Consider the following 24,735-nt stretch of genomic DNA (forward strand, 5'->3'; position numbering starts at 1 on the left):
GTCTCAGGAACTGTTTGTTCCCCCGTCTGGTGGTTCCGTGCCACCTGTAGCTGCTCGCTGCTTTTGCTTTAAATTTAGAAATTCTGGCGGGCAGGGCGGGGCACCTCTAGTTGTGCTGAGGCCCAGGATGAGCCTCCCTCCTGGGCAGGGGGCGTTCTCCTGGGAGGAGCTGGCTCTCACTGGTCCGTCCTCTTGCCCTTTTCAAAGATGGCCCCTTTGTCCTTGCTTTCCCCAGGCCTGCTTTAGTTCCAGTGGGGTCTGGTGAGTACATTTCTTGTGATATCTTACACCCTCGTTTTCCTTTCCCTTCCCTAGATCAGGTAGGCATATATACAAAACCGAGTGTACCAAAAAATATACAGTAGTCACGTGGCATATGCCAAAGGAAATTCACCTAGAACTTTAAATATAATGTCAACAATAGAGTGCTTATCCTTATCTTACATGATCATACATACGTTTGAGGTATTGTGATCCACTGAGAAGTCTATTTGAGACCTTAACATGTTTAGTAGTTGTTTGTTTTAGTTACATAATATAAGATCGCTGACCCAAACCTGTGGGAAATACCGTTTGACAAGAATTTTTTTGTTTTGCAGACCTGGTCTCTAGTGACCCCCCCCCCCACACACACACACCTTAACAGTCATATATCATGGAGATCATGCGCCTTTGTTTTCTGTGTTCTAGGCTTTTCTCGCTCAACGTTATTTGTTCAAGTTCTGACCACTTCCCTGCAAATACCAATATTTTATCATTTCTAATTGCTATGTAGCATTCCATTGTGAATAGGTACCACATTTTTTGGATCCATTCGTCTGTGGAGGGGCATCTGGGTTGTTTCCATATTTTGGCTATTGTGAATTGTGCAGCGATAAACATGGAAGTGCAGATGACTTTTTGATATCTTGGGACCTGTTGCTCAGGATAGATGCCTAGGAGTGGTATGGCTGGGGCATAGGTTAGGTCTATGTTGAGCTTTTTGAGGAACCTCCATACTGTTCTCCAAAGTGGTTGTACTAATTTGCACTCCCACCAACAATGGAGAAGGGTTCCTCTTTCCCTGCACCCCCTCCAGTATTTGTTATTGCCTGAGTTCAGAGTATAGGCCATTCTAACTGGAGTGAGGTAGGTATCTCAGGGTTGTTTTTATTTACATTTCCTTAACTGCCAGGGATGTTGAATTTTCCTCATATGTTTCTTTGCCATTTTTATCTCTTCTCCTGTGAAGTCTCTCTTTAGCTCCTTTGCTCATTTAATAATTGGTTTACTGGGCTTTGTGGGGGTTAGCTTTTTGAGTTCTGTGTAGATGACGGGTATTAGGCCTTTGTCTGTTGCTGTGCTGGTAAATATCCTTTCCCATATCGTTGGCTGTCTTTCTTGTTTGGTGGCTATGTCTTTAGCTATTCAGAAACTTTTTATTTTGTAGTAGTCCCATTTGTTGAGACTCTCCCCTTTCTGTTGTGCCCTTGGGACTATATTCAAGAAGTTCTTTCCTGTGCCTATAAGTTCTAGGGTCTTTCCTACTCTGTCCTTCAGTAGTTTCAAAGATTCAGGTCAGATGTTGATGTCCTTGATCCATTTTGAGTTGATCTTGGTTCATGGTGATAGGCTAGGGTCTACTTTGAGTTTTCTGCATATGGCTGCCCAGTTTTCCCAGCACCAGTAGTTGAAGAGGCTATGTTTTTTCCATTGTTTGTCTTTGGCTCCTTTGTCAAATATCAGCTGACTGTAAGAATAATTTAGGGTCTCATATACTCAGTGTAAGGGCTCAAAACTAGAAGTAATTGTTGAAAGAAATTAAAACAAGAAACAGGAAGTCGTGTATCAAGAGGAAGGAAATGTAGCATTACAGTCTAGTGAGACAGAAATTGTCTGGAAGAGTTTCACCTGTATCTTTAAAAGAAGGATCACACATTTTCTTGCAACACCATTTAATGGGATCATTCAGTGACACAAAATAATCACTTGAGAACTCAAGGTGGTATAGGAGAAGAATCCTTCATTTGCCACTGCAGATTTTACTTGGTGACCCACATTAAATGAAAGCCTTTGGGAATATACAGATCTTGCAAAACAAAAACAACAACAAAAACCACACACACACACATACACACACACACACATCCTGAATTTCAAGAGGGATGTGCACTACATATTATTCCATGCCACTAAACACATAGCAACAACATTGCTGAGAAAACTGATCAGATATATACTGGCTACAACCTACACCAAGTCACGTGTTGGGCATTTCAAGAGACCACAATATTTTTTTTGCTCATGAGAACATGACACACCAAGAATGGACAATGGACAACCTGAAGCTCGTCCACCCAAGGCATGACATTACCATTAATTTTTCACTTCTTTTGTTTTTATTTATCTTCAGATAGATCTGCAGTCTCCCTTAATTGTTCTTTCCTCACGTCCTCTTTCTCGTTTTTTATGTTTATGAAAAATCTCAGTTGGCTTTAACTCAAGAGAGGTTAACTTCAGTTATTGTTGATTGTCTCCCATATTCCAGAATTCTGAATAATACTGGGTACCTCTGTTAATCCATCCCTCTCTTTTGTGATTTGAACAGACATACAAAAATCCATCTGATTATATTTTATTTAAATATTTCCTTTCGGTTATGCAAAATAAAACTTTGGGTTTATGCTTCACTCAAAACAACAGGCTCAAATTTCCTCTGATCCCACTTTATTCAGTTACACTAACTACAAACACAGGGAAGTGAAAGGTTTTGAGGAATTCTGAAATTAGAATTGTACCTTATTTCATGTTTAATGGAGAGTAAGATTCACAGGAATATCCAGAAGGTACAGGTTTGGTAAAACATGAAGGAGTATCTCTCTCATGTTGATTGTGCTCTAATTCATTAGGATGGTCTTGCTTGGTAGGCTCTTAGTCCATTCTGTGTGGTGTTGAAAGCTCTACTCCCTCTTTTTCTTCTTTCCCATCTTAACAACCATTTGGTAAACAAGCAACCAACATTTTGTGACAAGGAAAAGAACGGTGGCCACACAGGCCAGGGGGAAGCCAATGATATCCAGAGAGTGGTACTGATACCAGGTGAGATTGTGCGCAAGTGGCCTCAGGTGCTTGGCTCCTTTGTTGCGCATGACAAATTCGATCCAGAAGATAGCTCGGTCCAGAGGCTTCATAGGCTGATCATGGTGAATGGTTGATAGCCATATAGCGTTCTTTTTACAGCTAAAGGCAAAACAAATTGACATCCATTTATGGAATGAACTAGAAATATGATAGAAGATTTCTGTAAATATTAAAAATGGTTCCATAAAACTTGAAGAGAGCTGGTCATCGGTGACTCATGCCTGCAATCCTAGATATTCAAGAGGCTGAGATCTGAGGATTGTGGTTCACAGTAAGCACAGGCCGGAAAGTCCATAAGAATCATATCTCCAAATATGCATGAGAAAACCAGAGGTTCTTTCTCTTAACTGGTAGCTCACTAGCTTTGAGATAAAGAACTAAGATATAGTGCCCAAGAAAAGAGAAATGATTTTCTCTACTGTTTTCATAGACATCTTAATGTGGAAGGATGGTGCTTCTTAATGACATTAGACTTAACAATTTAGGAAGATATTTTAAAAGCAAGATTTAATAAAAATAGACAGCAGAATCAATTAAGTTCCAAAGGCAAAACTAAAGCTTAACTTCTCCAGAACACAATTACGAACACACATGTTTTTCAAAATTCAGAATTGCATTTTAAGGTAGAGACAGACGGACATTTGGTGCATAAATTGTTCTGCCCCGCTCCCAGAGTTATATTGATCTTTTATCAGTGCCTAATTATTTTATAATAACAAAAGTTTACTGTGTCTCACTGTTTAAAACTTGGTTCTATAATTTGAGCTCAAGGCCTTGGCAATGTCCTTGAATATTTGTTTTTCTCATAGGAAGAGTTTCACCACTCGAGCCTGGGCTTTACTTCTGGCTCAATTTTTGTTAATTGGACATAAGAATGTTATGGACTTTCCTGCTTGTCCTGACATCAAACCTCGGTCCTCAGATCCCACCCTCTTGAGTAGCTGAGATTTCAGGTGTCAGCCCTGGAACACAGACTTCCTTTCATTTCTTGACCCTAACACTTACTTGATCCACGGTTATTCTATAATTTAACTTTTCCTTCTAATGGGTACTGAACTTAATATACTTCTGTACTGTAGGGGGTAAAAACAGTGAAATGCATTAAGAAATACCAAAATGTGTGATACAGTAAGCTTTAGTATGCATTCTCTAATTAAGGAATCCCTTGCTTTTTTCAGTATCAACATTGTACCTATTCAAAATTTAAAACAAAAAAATATTTCAGATAATTACTTTTACATCCAATCAGTCTATAAAAGACACATTGGTTTTCATAGGAAGGAAGAGAAAATATGCCTCACAAAATATTTGTTAGGAGTCCAATATGTGTTTGGAGGCTGATAGATTACACCTGTGATCTTTTCTATCCCAGGAGATTGAGGTCTTAACTATCACAGCTCAAAGTAGACCGGACAGAAAAGTCCTTAGGTTTCATCTTCAAAATATCCATGGAAAAGCAGGATGGGAGTCAGAGCTCAAGGGGCAGAACGCCAACTGGAGAATTAAATGAGCTAAACAAGCATTGAGTTCAAACCCCAGTGCCTTGATAAAGCATCAAAGCAAAATTGCTTTTAAATGTGCCTGCTATACTAGTATTGTAAGTACATTCCAAAATATAATGCTTTATTTTGCAGTCATGGTGAAAGGAGAGACATACAGAATATTGCTCCTAAGAGTAAATTGACACTAGTGTTAATGAAATTAATACATATACTGACAGTAATTTGAATTGCAAATTATGGCTATTGAACAGCAATTTGTAACTTCTACATTTGACTTTAAGTTTTTAAATTATAATATTTCTCATTGAGATACCATGTTTCTGAGGTTCTAATAATATCCACAACATTTTTCTAATAGGGTTAATCAGGTAACTTTAAAAGTCCTACTGACAGAATTGAAGAAATCACATAGATAATTTAGGCAACATAAAATGCAATAGCAAGTAGAGCTTTGATATCTTACTGTTTAACAATATAGACCATTGTAGAAGTCTTTTTTTTTTAAAGGAAATCATAAGAAAACAAACTGAAATGGTGAATGTGTTCATCCTTTTCCCTATAGCAACATATAGTATTTATGGAGTATTGATTTTATAAACCTATATTTTATAAACAGTAACTAATGAGATCTTAGGCTGCAAAAAATGTTATAACTCAACTGGATTAATGCATGCCATTTATGGAGGGAATGTTCATGCTCCCCCAATTCATTGCTTTCCTCAACTTCCTTGCAGTCATTGCGTTGCCATCCTAAGTGATTTCTTTCAGTCCACTTTTGGCCTGTTTTAGAATTCTCAAGTATTTGAAAATTCTTTTCCATTGAAATCTGTGGTGAAAATAATAACTTGTTATGGCTGGAAATGAAAGTACATCCCTGAAATCTCAGCATTCCAAATGCTAAAAGATGATGATCAAGAGTTTAAACCCACCCTGACCTGTATAGCACATCCATGTTGCAACAAACACAATGACATGCACACACACACACACACACACACACACACACACACACACACACTATTGTGATTTGTTACATAAATTATAGGTCATTGATGAAGTCTATCAATACTAATCAACCCTAAATTGATGGTAAGTCTGAACTAATGGTTCAGAAGCGTAAAAAGAAGCATACTACCAGAAGGGTGGGTATTTGCCAACCAGGAACAGTTCCTTAGGTTTAATGACTAGAAAACCACACACACGGGCGAGTACACACACACACACAAACACACACGCACACACACCCCACACAAAAGCATACTCAAGGTTATACTCACAGAGGGTTGTTAATGACGGTTTCCAGTGCTCTGAGCAAGTCTTTACTTGACAGTGTTCTTATATCCAGTTGCGCAGCTGCTCCTTTGGCCACCATGTGAGCAATGTTATCACGTTGTTCCCCAAACAAAGGAATGCCCACCATGGGAACCCCGTGATGGATGGCCTCGTAGATGCCATTAGCTCCACCGTGAGTGATGAAGGCTTTTGTTTTTGAATGACCTACGATTAGGTGAATTTCAATAAAATTGTTCATTAAACTTCTTAGTGATAAGGTATAATATGAGGCAGTGAAAGGAACATACTTTTCCTAAGCAATTATTGCACCTATGAAATTATATTTAAGTGACTTTCTTATCTCACCTCAACTAGCACTTAATTGACTTGAGATATTAGTAAAATTCTTAGGGCATCTGTCTTAGGTTTTGTAAGAATTGAGATTGAAAATGATGTATCGCTTTCAGTTGACTAGATAGCAAAAGTACCGAATGGATAATGGAGAGCAATTCCTGAAGCAAAAAAAAAAAAAGTGGGGCTGGGGATATGGCCTAGAGGCAAGAGTGCCTGCCTCGGATACACGAGGCCCTAGGTTCGATTCCCCAGCACCACATATACAGAAAACGGCCAGAAGCGGCGCTGTGGCTCAAGTGGCAGAGTGCTAGCCTTGAGCGGGAAGAAGCCAGGGACAGTGCTCAGGCCCTGAGTCCAAGGCCCAGGACTGGCAAAAAAAAATAAAAAAATAAAAAAATAAAGTGTATTGTATTAAGGGATACTATGTTACATAACACACAGTATTATGGAGTGAGTACATAATACTCCCATACTCTTCACTTTGTGAATGACCTCAAAAAGTGTAGATTATAAACTAACATTTAGACTCTTGAAGACATGATCAACATGGGAAAATTCATCTGGAAAGACAAACAAACGGACCTCAGAACCAATCCAGGGGTGGTTGCCAAGGCCTACTAGTAACACTCACATCAACAATTCACACTGTTGTGCTGCATGTTAAGACTACAGCTTCTTCCTCATGACCAGCACACAAACAAATGTTATTTCTGTAACTACTTTTTGACAAACCCGATAAAATCTATGTAAACAACTCTTTATGATAAATGAATTCATTTTAATAATTACATGTAACCTGTTTTAGATTACAAATTGTTAGTTTTGGAATTGTTAGTTAGGAAATTTTGAACATAAAATTCAGGATACTCACATCCTAACTTATTAATTATCACTACTCTGGGAAAAACCACTGCATGTAGAAAATAGATCTGGCATATAGTTCATAAGCCATAGGGTTGCTGAAATGGAAATAAATTGTAATGATGCTACCTTTATTTTTCAGGCGACTATGCACACATTCACATAAACTGTAGACATCTGGTTTCAGATATGTATAAAGGCCAGTCCAGTAGCAGAGGTTGGTTTTTTTTTCCTTAATGTACAAAGCTGAATAAATACATGGAAGGAAAGACAAACTTCCCCTTTGCTTTACCTGTATAACATCGTCATGGGTCCATTTCAAAATCGGAGGAAAGGATTACTTCGGAACACAAAACTATATAATATTTCAATCTACACTAAACTGCATGTCAAATGGTATTGTAGGACTCCACTTAGTAAGTGTAGTTTACCTCCTTTCTAAAGCAGTCTAGTGTATTGACGGGCTTAGTATTCTTGCAATCACTGGATGAAATTTGTGACTTCTGTGTTTTTTTCTGATGACAAAATTCATGTTTTCATTCATTGTCAATTTAAAAATCCAAAATTCCATGCTATTTCAGCACTTTCCATGCATATTTTTACTTTTAGTTTCTTAAGATAAATTGGAGTTATTGTAACAGGAAACTAGTATAGTCAGATATGTACAGAGTTTATGTCCCATACAGTGGAGACCACTACTGAGGAACTACATCTCACCTTTTGTGGAATTTGTGCCAGTGCTGATGCAATTACATTGGCAGTGTCATCTGTTAGGTTATCAATCATTGACCCTAAAGAAAACACCACCACACCATTGTCCCCAGAGCTTTGCACAAAATCTTCCATTTCCTATGAAGAAAAAGTGTACGTCATCTCTTACTTGCACAAAGACACCAACAGATACAAATAGTTCAGCAAACATGACTGAAGTTTGGTTATATCGAAGTAGCAATGTGCTGATGGTGCTTGCCTACAATGGTAGCTACTGAGGAGGTTGAGGTCTGAGGATCCTATTTCAAAGCCTGCCTTGGTAGAAAAGTCTGTGAAACTTTCTTCTCTAACTAAACACCACAAAGCTCTAAGTAGAGCTGTGGTGCAAGAGATAAGCAATAGTCTTGAGCATAGAAACTCAGGAATAATGCCAGACCTTGAGTTCAAAATCTACATAGGACTGTCAATAAAAAAGTTTTTTCAATATAAGTAGAGAAATTCAAATGTCACCAGAAATTATCAGGGGAACAACAGTGAGATTAAAAAAACACCAAGATTTTCCACTAGCAACTAGTAAGAGCACAGGTATTAACATGAAGTATATTTACACCATTATACTACATTTTCCAAATATTTCCATCTGGTTTCCAAGTTATTTCTCTTAACAACTTTTTCCTATTTAAGAGTAATTATAGGCCTTGTATATTGTTCTTACTATTCTAATAGCTTTTCTCTGTATTTTTTTCAATTCTGATTCCTCAACTGATTTCTGAGCATGTTCACCTGTCATCTTACTATCAAGGACTAGGATTGTGTGTTGCAGAACCATATGCATTGCAAAGGAAATCAAATAGCAATGACAAAATGGAACATATTTACCGTAGGCAAGGGTTTTGCAGGTTTGCAGTGGAGTCCTCCAACAAAGTCAAAACTTGGTAAAGTAGGGTGAGGGAATTCCAAGTCCCAGTAGGATCGAATAAGCCAGATGTCTGCTCTACTCATTTTCTCCAATAAGGTAGTGAGGTGTCCTTAGAGGAGAGTATAAAAGAAAAGGAATACATAAGGACACAACAGAGTCTTTTCTAATAATAGGTTTTATTCTTAGAGGGTTACTATAATTTGTGTTTAATGATTAATAAATGTTTTTGTTGGTAAATCAACAAATCTATGAGATGTAATTTACATGCATAATTTATTTGGAGGGTAATGATTTATGTAGGTACATGTGTCGTATTTGTATATTTGTGTGTGAAAGGCAAACTGGTAAGAGACTATTTCCATGGCATCTTCTTATATTAATAGTCATGAAAAATCATAAAATAAGTAAGTGTATTACAGGTAGTAATATACTTCATGGTAAAAGTTAAAGGCATTCTCTTTAAAAGCAGAAGGAAGATAAGGATGTCAGCTCTCTCCACTCCTTTTCAATGATGTACTAGAATTCCTAGCCAAAGCAATAAGGCAAGATGCACATATAAAGGGGATCCAAGTTGGGAAAAATGTTAAAGTCTCTCTCTTTCCAGAGGACATGATCCTGTATTTAAAGAACCCCATAGACTCTACTCCCAAGTTACTTGAGCTTATCCAAAACTTTGGCAAAAGAGCAAAATATAAAATATATGCTCAAGAATCAACAGCATTTCTGTGTGCCCACACTATGAAGAGCAAGGCTGAAATCAGGAAAGCAACTCCTTTTACAATAGCGTCAAAAACACAAAAAACTTAGGATTAACCTTAACCAAAGAAGTGAAAGACCTGTAGGAGGAACACTTTAAAAAGCTGAAAAATAAAATTAAAGCTAAATAGAACTGAAGACCCAGAAATGAACCCGCAGACCTATGGCTACTTAATCTTTGATAAAGGAGCTAAAAATAGGATGGAAGAAGGCAGCTTCTTCAACAAATGGTGTTGGTACAATTGTTTAAACACCTTTAACTAACAAGCTAGAGCCTTATGAATCACCCTGCACCAGAAATAATTCCAAATGGATCAAAGAACTCGAGGTGAAATCAGATATCTTGAAAACATCGTGGGAAGGAATAGGACAAACACTTGGGCTCCTTCACACAGGTTGAAACTTTTAGATTAATGTCCCATAAGCACAACAAATCAAAGAAAGGTTGGACAAATGGAATTGCATCAAACTGCAGAGCTTTAGTATGGCAAAGGACATAGCTAGCAAGATAAATAGAAAGCCTTTGAATTGGGAAAAGTCTTCACTGGCCATACAACAAAAAAGGGCCTCATATATAAAATATACATAGAACACCAAAAAATTAAATTCATCCAAAACAAATCCTGAAAGAAACAACTGCCCACTTAGTAAATGTGCTAAAGACCTAAAAAGAGACATCTCTGAAGAGGAATTGAGAATGGCCAAGATACACATTTAGAAGTGCTCCATATCACTGGCCATAAAAGGAATGAAAATCAAAACAACACTAAGATTGCAACTCACTTCAGTAAGAACGTCTATTATCTGAAGGAAGCTACTGTTTATTTACTTAGTTTTGCAGTAAATTTGGTTTGGACTCAGGGACTTGTGATTGCTAGGTAGGTAATATTCCACTTAGCCACATCTGTAGCTGAGAGATAGAGTGTCCATTATCTAAAAAACATAGCAACAGATGCTGGAGGGGATGTGGCCAAAAGCGAACCTTTCTACATTGTTGTTGGGAGTGTAAACTTGTTCAACCATTCTGGAAATCTGTATGGAGGTTCCTCAGAAGGCTAAACATAGAGCTTCCCTAAGACCCAGCATCCCCATTTTGGGGCATTTCCCCAAAAGATGACAAGCAAGACCACACTAAAGCCACCAGCACAACTATGTTCATTGTAGCACAATTTACCATCACTAAACTATGGAGTCAAGCCAGATGCACCTCAGTAGATGAGTGGGTCAAGAACATGTGGTACATGTGCACAATGGAATTCTATGCCTCTATCAGAAAGAATGACATTGCTCCATTCCAAAGGAAAGAAAAGGATTGGAAAAAATCATACTAAGTGAAGTGATGCAGACCCCAAATTATTCCCTCAGTGTGAATAATTAGTACACATCTTGGATAGTCCTAGCAGAAGATCACAATAGCTCAATAGCTACATATATCTGAACATATAAAAGATTGCTAAGTGAAATGAACTCCACATTATAGAAACTAGTGATTTATCATTGTCATTATTTTCAACATACCATGTGAAATTATGCCATTTTCTTCAGTCGTTCTTCCACAGGATTTTACCCCTGATGTCACTATTACTGATTTTGGTACTATGGGTATTGAATATGCATATTTATTGGAACTAGGGCAGGGAAGGGGAATATGAAAATAGAGACAAAAGATAAAAGACAAATAAATGTGAGGGCAATAATCAAAAAACTATATGCTGTAAAACCCAATTGTACAACTCTTCAGGATGAGGGAGGAAACTGGAGAATTGGGAAGCCTGGAGAAAATGAGGGAGGAGGTCACAAGTTGGAAAAGGAATGTACTCACCACCTTACATACAGAACTGTACCGACTCTATACATCACTTTGACAATAAATAAATAAAATGTTTAAAGTGAATAAAAAAGAGAACAAGTGATTGTTTCAAGTGAATATTCCATCTCCAGAATTAATAATTCTATCATATTCACAAAATCTATTTTTTCTGAATTTCTCAATATAGTTTTCTACATAAAAAACTCGCGCTTGAAAATGTTTATTTGTTATATAGCCACATTTGCTAATGTCACTTGGAAAGTTTTTATAAATACTGGGGGTGTTCATGGCTAATATTTATTAGATGTAAAATATGTTAGTTAAGATAGTGAATAATCATATGTACCTTCCCACTATACTAGATTTTACCTCTATGGAACAGGTGATTGAAAAAGTAACAAGTTATGTTAAATCTGCTATGAAACAGTGTATGTCTTAGGAGCAAGGGAAAATTTTAGATAATGTCAAAAAGTGGGCAACAGTGGCTCAGTGTGTAACCCTAGTGACTCAAGATTCTGAGAATTGGAGCACTTAAGTATAAAGCTAACCTGGGTAGAAATGTGTTTCAAGTAGTATAGTACCAGCACAAAGCAAGAATACAAAACAACCTGGACGTCTCTAAGTTTAACCTTAGAACGAGCAAAAGAAAAAGAAAGAAAGAGAACACAGATAAAGTATATTAATTTAAATACGGATATTGATCAAGGGCAACAAGTACCTACCTCCCACCTCCATAGGTAGAGTACTAAAGGAATCTCCTCAGTCTACATATTGCCATCCATCAGTGTCTTAGGGATGTAATTAGTGATTTTGATAGTAAAGAAAAATGGATAATTTTTACATTGGATGAAGTACTTCACACTGGATGAACTCCTAGAGTTTCCTTTATAAGAAACCTTCTATTGTCTCCTTCTGACCCTATAATAGAAGCGTTTCCATATTCAGGAATCTTGTATACAATCTTATATTTCATTAACTGTTCCAACTACAAAAGACAAATTTGTCTTATTTACATGCGTCTTAGAATACTTCTCTCAACTTTCAGAAAAGTTATGAGTGTTTCCTACTAATGATGAACTATGACTTACCTAAAACTTCACTGTAAAAGTTACTCCACTTCTTTGATTTAAATGTCTCAAACCAAAAGTCAAAATACAGCATGCATATGAAGTTTTCCACCCTCTCCATGAACGTCATCTGACCACTTAATCCTGACATGACAGGCACATAAGAAGGAGGGACCAGAAGGCCTCCACTATACTTTTCTGTTGTGTAGCCAGGATGGAAGCGGAGAGTGTACAGCAAAGGAATCTCCAAGAGCTCAGACAGAAGCTCCCCAAAAAGACCAATGGCATCTGCAATCACGATGTCGAACCTTGCTTTTCGTAGCCTTGCCATCAGTTCCTTATTCAAAGCTGCTTCTTTACAAATATTGAGCCAAATATCAGAAAATTTCATAAATAGGTTCTCCAGTAACGGCAAATATGCCAAACATGTTGTTCTTGACAATTCATATGCCCACAAATTTGTCAATTGTGAGAAAACACCCATGTATTCATCAGTATTGAAGGATGAAGGGAAAGTTTCAAATTTGATGCTGTATGATTCATTGCTACCAACAAAAATAGCAGATGATGGTCTCACAACTGTTATTTCATGACCCCTCAAGATGAGTTCATCCAGGATTACCTTCATATTTATCCAGGGGCTGTATTCCATCGGCCACACCAGTACTTTCCCACAGCTTCCAGAGCTAAAGTAACAATTCAGCTGCAGTAGCAGGAGAACCCAAATTCTTTTCCCAGGCATCTTGGCTGGCACTGGCTCCTTCAAACTATGCTCACTTTGTCTTTGCCTTGTGCTTATAGTCAATAAAACAATCGATCCTGACGTTAAAATATAACTTGGGTTGATTAGATAAAATATGTAAAATGACCAGTCAGAGCATGTTGACAGAATGACAGATTCATAAAACAAATATATATGTATGCTTTTTGAGTACACATTTCATATAATTTCCCAGTGGGAAGGTCATAGATGAAATCTCAACAAGTATTAGCATTTTTATATGAGACTAATCAGATTACAATGAAATGAAATCAAAGGGGCAATAAAAAGAAGGATGGAGACATTGCCTGTTCCAAACACATGCATTGTTGAGTTCCTTTTAGTGGAATGGCTGAGGAGGTGATCAATGTTAACTGTTTCCTAATATGTCTGTGCCAAACATAAAATACATTGTAAAGAGGAAGCAATATAGAACAACATACCCAGACAAGTATGTAAACTACACACACACACACACACACACACACACACACACACACACACACACACCAAAACAGAGGAGAATCAATATTGAAAAAACAGACTAGATCATCAGTGGAGAATCTTAGTGAATTTTCGCTCTCCTAAGGAAAATGTGAATACTGATCCTGTAGTCATCCATAGAAATCACCTAAATATTTTACAAATTACCAATATAATAGATGATAAGTGTCTTTGTGAGCACTTTATTTTGAACTCCTTATTTCCTAATTCAGAACAAAGAAGACTCTCCATTTACTTCCTTGGACATAATAACCCAACTTACATATTACAGAAGAATTTCTCAACTAAATCAATGTTTGTCTAAATACTGATTTTATTCTGCCTCAATTATTCTAATCTACATGTACTCATTATGAGATAACGCATCAGTTAATTTCTAAGCCTTTTCACATAGGGGCTATGAAAGTTATTGAAGAAGTCATTAGTGGACTTACAGAAAGTATTTAAGAAATCATTAGTATACTGGAATTTGGCTTAGGTAGTCTATGTAGAAAGGTTCATTTTTGCCTCAAAATAATGTGCATGCGTAAAGTTTCTCTTCTTTAAAAATATAACACACCACAACATTCAAGCATGCTTCCATTGTATATTTTCATTTGATTTTTAAATGTGGTTTAATTAAAAATCTTATTTCATTTTGGAATTATTATCATTTGTAGATTTTATAATGATCATAACTAATACTAATAAAGATTAGCATTATAAAATATTTTCTCTGTTTTGGTATTTTTCCATGTATCTCACCAAACTGATTAAGCCTAAATGTTACCTATCTGATAAAAGAAGTGTTTTGTTTTTTTTGCGGGGGGGGGGTTTGTTTGGTCATGGGGCTTGAAATCTGGGCCTGGGCACTGTCCCTGCGCTCTTCAACTCAAAGTTAGTGCTCTGCCACTTTGAGCCACAGTGCCACTTCAAAGAAATGTTCTTGACTGAGTTATTTTTTTCTCATGTGTTTAGACTGTATTCTGAGTCCACACACACAATGATTCTAGAGAATATGCCAGACTACATAAGAAAAAAATACCTTTCACCTTTCTAGGCAGTAATTGCATTGAGAGGTTAGCTAGGTTTCCTGGTTTTAGATAGGCAGCCTGTTAACACTCTCCAAAATTTGTAAAATGAAGAAAAATCCCATAATAAAGTATTTTTTAATTACGAAAAGAGTGTGTGCTGTAATTAATTCAACACAAAGGTCTTGCTTAAAGTATCTATTCTGGCTTTCAATAGAAGACTCCAGCACACACAATTCCTCTTGTTCACACAAATGTGATAATAATGTACTACAGAATGTGTTCCATATACCTTGCCAAATTACAATCTCAGAGAAAATAAAATCTAGGAGAGAATAAGCTTGGAATTTTGACTTGATGCCAACTCCAAAAGTACAATGACTTCAGCATGAGAGAATGAATTTCTTCCTTGAGTGTTCATTTCATTTTAGGTTACATAAAAAAGTCTAGACCTACATGAGTTCAGACTGACTACAGGATATTGTTGTGGTGAATATTGGGTTTAACAAGCATCAGCTCAGGCGCCATTATGCCATGCCACATGTTCTCTATCAGTGTGTTTGTGTCCTCCTGCCACCCCCCTCAACATGGCATCCCACTGGAGTTTATCAAAATATGGTTTCTTCATTTGATAATCTGAAAATTGTTGTTTGCTAGCAAAATTGTTTTTCTAACCGACCACATGGTTTTAAAATATTGGGCAAAAAAAACACAAAAAACCTGTCATTTACTATTGGAATTCTGAAAGAGTCTACTGCTGAAATTCATTTTTACATGCTGTAAAAACTATGTGCACAGTGTGTATGTGTGTTCCATATGTGTATGTATGTGTAAATGTCATTTGTTAATATGTCCATTTAGCAATATATCTGTGCTAAAACTCATCACAGCTACTGAGTTTTGTCATTGCAGAATTCTGGCAAGTATTTGGTCAGTTCTTGACAAGGTACAGGTAAGCTCTAGTCCCCTTGGTCTCCTTGTTGTTTTAATTGGAAATCAAAAAGGGCTTTTGTGGCAAAGACTCCCTTGGATTGCAGTTCGAAGCCAGCCAGGGCAGAAAATCTCTCTCAAACTCCATCTCCCAACTAACCAGCAAAGAGCCAGGCTGGAAGCATGGCTGAAGAGACTTATCTCTTACCAGCCAAATGCCGGAAGTGGAGCTCAAGTGGTAGAGTACTAGCCTCGAGCAGAAGTGCTCAGGGACAGTGCCCAGGCCCTGAGTTCAAATCCTGTGAATGCCATCGGGGACAAGCCATCCCAGCAAGAAGCACCTAGACCACTGGGACTCAGCCAGTTCAGGGAACAAGGATCATGGAGAGGAGTAAGAGGAGAATTATATCAGATCCTAAATGGAGTCACTTTGTCTCGCCCTTTCAAAATTAATCAGAGCCGGGGGATCAAGAGATAGTAGCTTGTCCATCTAATGTCCATACCTGAGTATAAGAACTAGCCAAGTAATCCAATTTTTAATTTTGTGCGCTAAACTCTTCCTTTTGCCTTAATATTTTTTTTTGCCCAGCCCCTGCCTCAGGAAACTTCTTCCAGGCTTCATTCAAGGACTGGCATCTACCACCAAGGGACCCTGCTGCTCGCCTTCTCCAGGAGGGGCCACATTTCTGCCTTTTACCCCTAATGCCGATGCCCCTTGCCAGCAGGAAGCAGCTAGAGAGAGTCTTCGTCCTTTTTCATAACGATTAAAAGGCTGGAATGTTAGGTCCTCTCCCTGAGGGCTCCATGCAGATGCCCCCACCTCATTAAGTCTCCACCCAGTTACCTGGGTAACCAGCAGACCTGGAGGCAGTTACCTCCCCTTTCCCTGAGGTCACCTCCTAATCCACCTGGCCACACCCCTTGCCCCTGCCCTAAATAAAGCAGGACTGGGTGGGGGGTCGCTCTCTCTCTCTCTCTCTCTCTCTCTCTCTCCCTCTCTCTGGCCATGGATCATCTTCGCCACAGGCCAGCAGTTCGGTAATAAACTTTCTCTCCTGCCTGAATACCGCGTGGTGTTCTCCTTTACCAGCTACCTACTTTAAAAACCTAACAGATATGACAGAAAGAACAAGTAAGCTGGCAGTGATTTGAAGAAAACGTTGGAGATTAAGGAGAAGGTAGGAAGTGGGGGTCCAATTAACCACTAGAGCTAAGGTAGATTAAGGTCCCTCATGTATGCTGCCTCCGCTTTCAGTAGGTGGCGCTATTACAAAAAAATAAAAGTTTTCCTTAAGGCTCCTGTTTCTGGGATGGTGCAGGCAGCTGACTCTTAACTTACCTGAATTAGGTGCCCAAGAAATCCAGGTGTCAGGCTTGCAAAGGTATAAGAAGACGATTGACACAGTGACAAAAATCCTTAAATATTGAAAAATGAACAATAAAGATGGGGATCGGGTTGTGGGGGACGCTAAAATGTTAGGATTATATTTCTAGAGATTTTACATTACAGCTTCAGCACCCACCAGGAAATCCTATGCTGAGCGTGCCCCCGGCCTTGCTCCTGAATGCAGGGCTCAAGATCCAGGATTAGGAGTGAGACCTGCTTCCCAAGTAACCCTGGGGATCTACAAGTAACTGCACATGCAAATGTTTTGACTTCGGTCGCATCCTTTCCAAAAGTTGTATTCTTGCCACAGGGTAAGCAGATAAAGACAGAGGATGGCTCTCTGCTCACTTTGAGCCCAAATTGTAGTTAAACTCACATTTATAGTGTATCTTTCCTACATATTGGTGCAGGAAAAAGGATAGCCCCAGAACGATGTATTATGATTGGGGCCTTGTGTGGGACATGCCAGGCCTGTTACATCAGAAAGAGGCAACTAGCTGGCCCCGCCTGTTTCCCAGCCCTGGTGCCACGTGTGGCTATTATGCCAGAACCCAGAAAGGAGGTTCCAGCCAGCCCCGCCTCCCAGCCTAGGGACCACGTGTGCCTAAGATGGTGCCTGGTGATGAACCCGGAGACGGTAATGTGGGCTGTGATGTAGAATTAGGCCGCCTCTTAGGATTGGTCCCCTGACCCTCCACTCTTGACGGACAGCTCAGGCCCTCCTTTCACAGTCCCTAGATAGGTGCACTTACCCCTCCCCTTCCTGCAGCTCTCTGACCTATTTAAGAGAGGAACGTATTTCAATAAGGCATGACATGCACAAGACATTCTCCCATAAGTGTCTGAGTGTCCTCCCGTGAGTGGGGGCTGGGTGCAGGCAGTCCTTGGAACCTTCTCTATTCTTGGCTTGCACCAGTCGGGATGAGCTTCCCCATCTCTCCTGCATGTCGGGAGAGTGCTGGGGGCTGAGACCCCGAAACCTGACGTCCAACGTGGGGCACAAGGAAGTGTAGGTTTAGAGCTATCGGCAAGCCAAATAAAGCAAGTTCTGAGAGGTAAGGGTATGAAAGGGTCGAGAAGCGCATCCACGGAATGGAGGACACCAAGAGACGTTCTCATGCAAAAGCAAAGGGTTTATTCGAGCAAGCTCGGGCTCACAGCATGACCGTAAACCAGTCAACAACTGAGAGCCCCGAGCTTTTCTGAGGGTGACCTTATATAGGACTCTACTATCCGTTAGGGGAAAGCCTGCGCATTTGTAACCAATAGATTTAAAGTAACACATCGTGGTCTGCACGCAGGCAGCCAATCATTTTACACTGAGTCACATACATTTACCAATCATTTTAAAGAATCCTAATTTGGGCTGGTAAGGGATACGTGCCAAGTTGTATGTGTGCGAGGATTCTTGGAATGTGCAAGTGACCTTTTGGACGGGCTGGCGCCTTTTGTTTGTTCCCCTCAAGGTGGGGTTGGGTGACTGCTTGCAGGCTGCATAGTTCAGATAACTGCAAAGTCCAGATGACAATAGATGGCAGGATGGGGGGTTTGTCCTCGTGTCCCAGAGGGAGAAGGGCTTGGGTAACTTCCTACTCAAGGGGGCTCGTTTAGCCTCTTTCATTCCCCCCTTTTCTTCTTTAACCATTTCTAATCCTAGAAATCAGAGTCCTGAACCTCGTTAAGGGCAGCATACTGTTGTCTGATTATCATAAGTTTTACTTGGCCTATTTGTCCCTGCAGGAAGGTCACTATTCGGTTAAGCACACAAGGCCCGATAGTGATGGCCAACAGTAAAAGGATTATGGGTCCAGCCAACGTTGACACCAGGGTGGTTAGCCAGGGAGACCTGGTGAACCAACTCTCAACCCAACCCTGTTGTTCTTAAGGCTACACATGAGCAAATCCAGGATTTACCTAGAAACCATCTCAGCGAGGGAATCAAGCACTTAAAGATATGAGATCTTTCTGGTTAACATTTAGATGGCATCACACAAGTCCCTTAACCCCGCAGATGCAGGTTCAGAAGTTTCACATCGAACCCCCAATTCTGACCCTATTTACCTATTTATATTATAGCCAATTTGATTATATACCAACTTTACTCATAAGCTCTAATTTTAAGACATATTGATATCATTTGCTACATACTCAAACTTTCTAGGGATTGTCATTCTTACTTTTAGCATACCAAAACCGTTTCATCTAAAGGAAATGTTTTTGCTTCCCTAATTCTCTTTCTAAAGTCTTTCTTTATACAGTTTAACATATCCCTACTCACACCACCTTTTACTTCCTCACGCCAGCAGCGACTTACTGGAACATTCTGTAACACTTGACTTTTTAAATCCCTTTCTTATTCTCCAAGGCTTACTATACTAACTTTCCTCTTTACAGTTTCTGGGGCTTCTTTGCTGCTAGAGTTTTAAACTGTCTACATTTTCTCTTCCTCTGGTTTGTAGAATCTAGTTTATCTCAGCTACATCAAGGCAATTTACTGTGACTCTACCCACAGGCTGTTGGGGAAAACAAAGGTGGGGCAAGGGTCAGCCTGATGGGGACTGCTGCTCCTAAAAAGCCAGACCAGAGCCAACTATCATGAGTTACTATTTTAGAGTGGATTTCTCCTGATTCCAGTGCCTTTGAGTGCCTAAGGTTGGCCAGTGGCATCTGTAAGATCCACCCTCAGGAGGGCTCCATGAAAATACCCCCAGACAGTTTAAATCTCTGTCCAGTTACCTTGGTATCTGGCACACCTGATGGCAGTTACCTCCCTTTCTTCTGAGGTCACACCCTAATTCATCTGGACACATTTTAATACTCCCACTCCAGGCATTGCCTGGAAGTGACTCTCCAGCCTGTCATACATGCTTTGATTTTAGCAGCAGGCCAGTCTGCTTGAAAATTTCTTACAATATCCAATTTTCTTAATAGAGCTAGTTATCTCCAGTCAACTCAAGAATGCCCCCCCAAAATTTTAGTTTCAGCAGATCCAAAGTACTTTCCAGCAGAAATAAGCTGCTTTTGATAAGAGTCCCATTTGTTTTACCAAGATAGGGCTACACAGGGTGAAGATGTAGATTCTTCCAGATGACTGTTAGACTCTCCTTGATCCTCACTCAAATGCAATGGGCAGGGGTCATGGTGGTATCAGGCAGCAGTGGCTTCCAGTGGTTCCAGTAGAATGTCACACCTTCTAGGTTACCTGCAACTTTCTCCATAGACTGGTTAGAGAAGCTTAACCTAAGTTAACCTGAGGCATAACTTTAGTCAAATTTCCTTGTATTTTCCTGATTCCTTCTTAAGCACACTAGATTTTGTAGGCTGGCACATCACTGAATGTCAAGACGGCTTTAGCAATTAATGGACCTTGGGTCATTTTGCCAGGGCAATAAGTTTAAATCAGATATTTCCAATAAGGCTAGGGTTTTTTTTGTTGTTGTTGTTTTTAACCAACATAGAAGGTTTGTCCTGTAACCATTTCTCACAAGTGCAGTTTCTGTACACTGTTAACTCTGTTCTCCATGCCCCTAATTTATCCTGTCTCATCTTCCCAAAAACAACTCTGGTCCCTTGGTCCTAAAAGGGGGGCTGATGGGCGAAGATCATCCATCTTCTGTAACTTCTTCAGGCTGACTCAGGGGCGTTGACCTTACCTAGCCAGGGACCTTGGTCTACTTTACCAAGGGGCTGCAGGGTCAGATGTCCAGTAGGAGCTTTACTCCAAACTGAAAATTACATTCAACATTTAACTTAACTATACAGACTTTTCGGGGCTACATCTGTATAGCCTTTTAACATTTTAGTTTGCAAAAGAATTTTCCTGACTGGCTGGGGAAATGGATCTCTGATAACCTAACAATGCCTAAATTACCTTTGTAGGCCTCAGGTAGGTCTCGATAAAGACATAATCTCAGGTCCACAAGTTTCCTTTCCTGAACAGATATGCCAACTCAGAATTTTCACTGCCAGTTAGGGCTTTGAGCAGATGCAGGGGGTTGGGATTTTAAACTATTCCCCATTTGACAATCTTAGCTTTACTACCCACTACCACAGATGACTGGCAAGTTCCTGTCCAGTTACAAAGTAGATAGACATGGGCAATAAAAGGCATGCTTACGAACTATTCTTCTAGGACCTCCCGGCTCTGATTAACTTTTGAAAGGCCAAACAGCAGTGACTCTAGGATCTGACACCCTCTCTGCCATCCAAGCAGTGGCTTACTGCCTCTGGATGCACAATCACTCTGTCCCAGGAGTAACTTTTCCATGCTGGTATAAATGCACCTTTGTCATTTCTCTTGGTCCATCACTGGACTTGGACTCAGGGCCTGAGTGCTGTCCCTCAGCTCTCCAGCTGAAGACTAGCACCCTACCATTTTGAGCCTCAAAGCGACTCATGACTCTGTTCCCAGGACTTCTGCTAACCAACTGGACACGAAGACTCTCACAGGGACCTTTCTCTGCCCGGGCTGGCTTTGAACCGCAGATTTCAGATCAATGAGTCTTACAAGAGGCCACTTTACTCCAATTAAAAGCAACAAGGTGGTCCACACAGAAATAGTTTTTAAGCATGTTCTTACCTGAAGCTTATTAAGGGCCAATGTTACATCTTGACAAACTTGTAGGGATCATCTATCCTTCTGTGTGGGCCTGCTGGAAACTGTTACAAAAAAAAAAAAAAACCTACAAACAAACTAAAATGGCAATTAAACACTCATTTTGGTAGCCATAATTTTCCTTTTCTCACTTTGCAATAATCATTTAGGACAATTTTACTTCCAGATTTCTTATCTAGAAATGCATTCTTGATTTGCAAGGCCTTTTACTAATCTCTGTTTAACACTAACACTTTATCTGCATTGGAAAAACTCTGAAGCTTACAGGCACTCTGAAACCAGGTACCGCCCTTTGCCTCCGAGCTGCTTGTTTTAAAAGAGCCTCTCTTTTTTCTCTCTCTCTTCAGTCCCAGTTACCGCATGGCATGAAGACCTTTGACCTCAAATGACAATTTTTTCCTTAATGCAAGAATTACAATTACAGAATTAGAAATACTTATCCATTCAGCTTTTCAATAAATTAGTGAGAAACGTTAGCCCATTTTGCCATTTCTTCCTACATACATAGAGTTAATGAGAGTTTACTCCTATCCCCATTAGTTTCATATATGTCCTTTAAAATCCAAGAAATGTATCCAATGCCTAACGTATGAAACTGTAACCTCTATGTACATCAGTTTTATAATAAAAACTTAAAAAAAAATTTAAAAAATACAATCCAAATTATAAAAAGAGCAAGGAATCAAATCACATCAGGTAAATAAACTTTTTAACTATTTTAAAAAACTTTTCCAATTCTTAGTACCTCAAGGGGCAGTTTCAGAAATTCCAGTCAAATCATTCATTTTTACCACCAGGTTTTCAAAGTTCACCTGAAAACAAAAGAGACAAAAGAAAGGCCTCCATTGGACCCAACAGCCTATCTCCATCCTACCCCTCAGAGCTTGATGAACTGTCTTGGTGCCAGCTTGTCCTCTTCCACCATGAGTGGACACCCCCTTTTGGCTGTCCCACCACGTGCGTTCCCTCCAGGGCCTGTGCCACCACGTGGGCTGGCTAAGCTGCACCTTCGTCAGATCACCCCTCACTCCTGTGGATAGGCACACAGGCCTATCCTAGGTTTTTTGTTTTGTTTTGTTTTATGTTTCTTTTGTCCTTTCCTATTGGTCTCTGACTGAGAAACCCAAGCAGTTTTTTTTTTAACAGTGATAAACCTTTACATCCAAATTACTGACACTTAACCTTGATTTCCTTTTTGAATTAATGAAACATTTTCTTTAACTATAGTTTCTCTTTAAAACAATGCAATAATCCTTTAAAGCATTTGGTAATGCCCAAACTTAATGACCATTTGAATCTAAACTTAAACTCACTCAATTTTACATCATGCTAACAGTCTTGTACATGTTCATATTCACACATGCACACACACACACACACACACACACACACACACACACACACACACATACTCAAAAAATCTTAAAGCGCCCAAAATAAACTTCGGCCATACATTTTCCAGTGGCAAGAGATATTTTTGCCAATCTTACTCCTGCAACACCCAAATTTTAAGACAAAGCTTTTAACAAATGATTTTTAGCATTCTCCAGCCTCATTTTCCAGGGCTTCATTATTTTAGCAAAACATTTTAGCACACCGAATAATTTTCTGCTGAAGAAGGCTGGGTGGGGGTCACCCAGAGTTCTTTTTGTGGACACTCACACTCTGATTGTGAGCTGTCGCCTGTCCATCTTTCCAATGAGATAAATATAAATCCAAGGGGGTAGAGGGAGTCTGTCCCATTTTGTCTGTCACAGTCAGGACATACACAAAACAAAGAACAGTCCAGACCAGTCCTATAATAATACAAGCAATTTGTTTTTTCTTTTTCTGCAACACAATCTTCTATTATCTGATTGGATTTACTATTACTTTCTTTCCTAATTCACCACGAGACCTAGTCTCCTCAGTACTCAATCTCCCCTAGGTCCTTCTGCTTTCAATTTCACTTTCTCTTTTTCATCAAAGTCCAATTAACCACATCAATTAACAAGAGGTAAAACAATTCCAATAAAACAGAAAAGACAATACATACAGGAACTAAATATGCCATAGACAATCTACTAATTTATAAACTGATGGCACCAACAAACACAGGATAAGGTAACAAAACAGGTTATGCAGGTTTGAAACAAAAGAGACTGTCAGACTCACAAATAACACAGAGACAGAGCTGTGCACTGGCGTCACTACCTGCCACCTGCGAGTGGCTTGGGCTGACTGTTTAGGACTGGGTGGGCCCTTCCAGTGGGCTAGGGTCAAGTCTAGGGGGTTAGATAGTACATTACCCATGGCTCTGGTCAGGTGTTCAATCCAGACAGCTACAAAAAACACAATAATTACAACAACAGAAAAGGTACCAAACACACAGGCCTGAGAAAAAGACAAGTTACAAGTTACTAGTACAAGTTGGAGACTCCCAAGTCAGCCCCCAACCTCCTGCGAGGGTGCAGAAGGAGTGGACCCAAGTTCAAGTTGGCCCCCAACCTTCTGCCAGGGTGCAGAAGGAGTGGACCCAACTTCAAGGTGGGTGGGTTGAGCCTCGGTGAGGAGACCCTCCCGGTCAGTGCCGGCCAGAAACCGACCAATTTGTACCCTACAAGGCGGGGTTCCAGGGGTCCCGCTTCAAGGGTGGAGGGTCTGGGACATCTTCTAGTTCCTCCGGAGTTGTCTCATGAGCACGTCTGCTCCGACAATCCATAAACAAAAAAACAAAAAAATAGAACAAGGTAGAATGGCCGTCTTCAAGAGAAAATGAAAGTATAAAACATACACATAGACAAAGGACACGACAAGACAAATTAACAGCGCTGTTTCTCACCTTCGGAGTCTGGGATCTCAGGGGTCTCTGCGCCTATCCCAGACGAGCCCCTAAATGTTATGCCCATGTCCCTAGGAGACCACCAAGAAGACCACCGAGAGCCAGACATTCCAAAATGCAAAAGCAAGGCTTTATTCAGGCGAGCTGCAACTCGGGCCTTGTCCTACCCACCGACACAGCAGAGGTTAGGAGGAAGGCCACAAGCAGAGGTTCACATGGGTATTTAAAGGAAAAAAAATCACAAAGTTACATAAACCAGGTGCAAGCAGGGTTTGGGTGCGAGGACAAATCTGATTGGCTTGGGGCTAGGGGTTCTATAAAATTGGTCTGAGGATA

The 24,735-nt window shown here is 39.7% G+C and overlaps 1 protein-coding gene across 3 annotated transcripts; it reads right to left on the reverse strand.

The window, feature by feature from the left end:
• Window positions 1-2,939: 2,939 nt before the first annotated feature.
• Window positions 2,940-13,114, reverse strand: LOC125364902 (UDP-glucuronosyltransferase 2B17-like). Of its 3 annotated transcripts, XM_048364676.1 has the most exons (6): window positions 12,394-13,114; window positions 8,700-8,848; window positions 7,820-7,958; window positions 7,386-7,390; window positions 5,900-6,201; window positions 2,940-3,219 (listed from the first exon to the last, which is right to left on the reverse strand). In XM_048364676.1, exons 1-6 carry the CDS (start codon window positions 13,112-13,114, stop codon window positions 2,940-2,942), a joined length of 1,596 nt encoding a protein of 531 aa, XP_048220633.1. The 3 variants fall into 3 exon arrangements, with proteins under 3 accessions (XP_048220633.1, XP_048220634.1, XP_048220632.1); XM_048364677.1 differs by lacking the exon at window positions 7,386-7,390 and having other exon boundaries at window positions 5,900-6,119; window positions 7,817-7,958; XM_048364675.1 differs by lacking the exon at window positions 7,386-7,390 and having other exon boundaries at window positions 7,776-7,958.
• Window positions 13,115-24,735: the final 11,621 nt, after the last annotated feature.

This window comes from Perognathus longimembris, chromosome 16 (genome assembly GCF_023159225.1).
Source record: "Perognathus longimembris pacificus isolate PPM17 chromosome 16, ASM2315922v1, whole genome shotgun sequence".
NCBI classification, from domain to species: Eukaryota; Metazoa; Chordata; class Mammalia; order Rodentia; family Heteromyidae; genus Perognathus; species Perognathus longimembris.

Excerpts from the sequence above, each read along its gene's own strand:
- LOC125364902 (XM_048364675.1), bottom strand. The coding sequence starts at position 13,114 with ATGCCTGGGAAAAGAATTTGGGTTCTCCTGCTACTGCAGCTGAATTGT. Across the intron at positions 7,959-8,699 it reads CTGCAAAACCCTTGCCTACG|GAAATGGAAGATTTTGTGCA; the intron begins GTAAATATGTTC and ends TTTTCTTCATAG. Across the intron at positions 6,202-7,775 it reads CTGTATGGGACATAAACTCT|TATGTTCCTTTCACTGCCTC; the intron begins GTACATATCTGA and ends GCTTAGGAAAAG.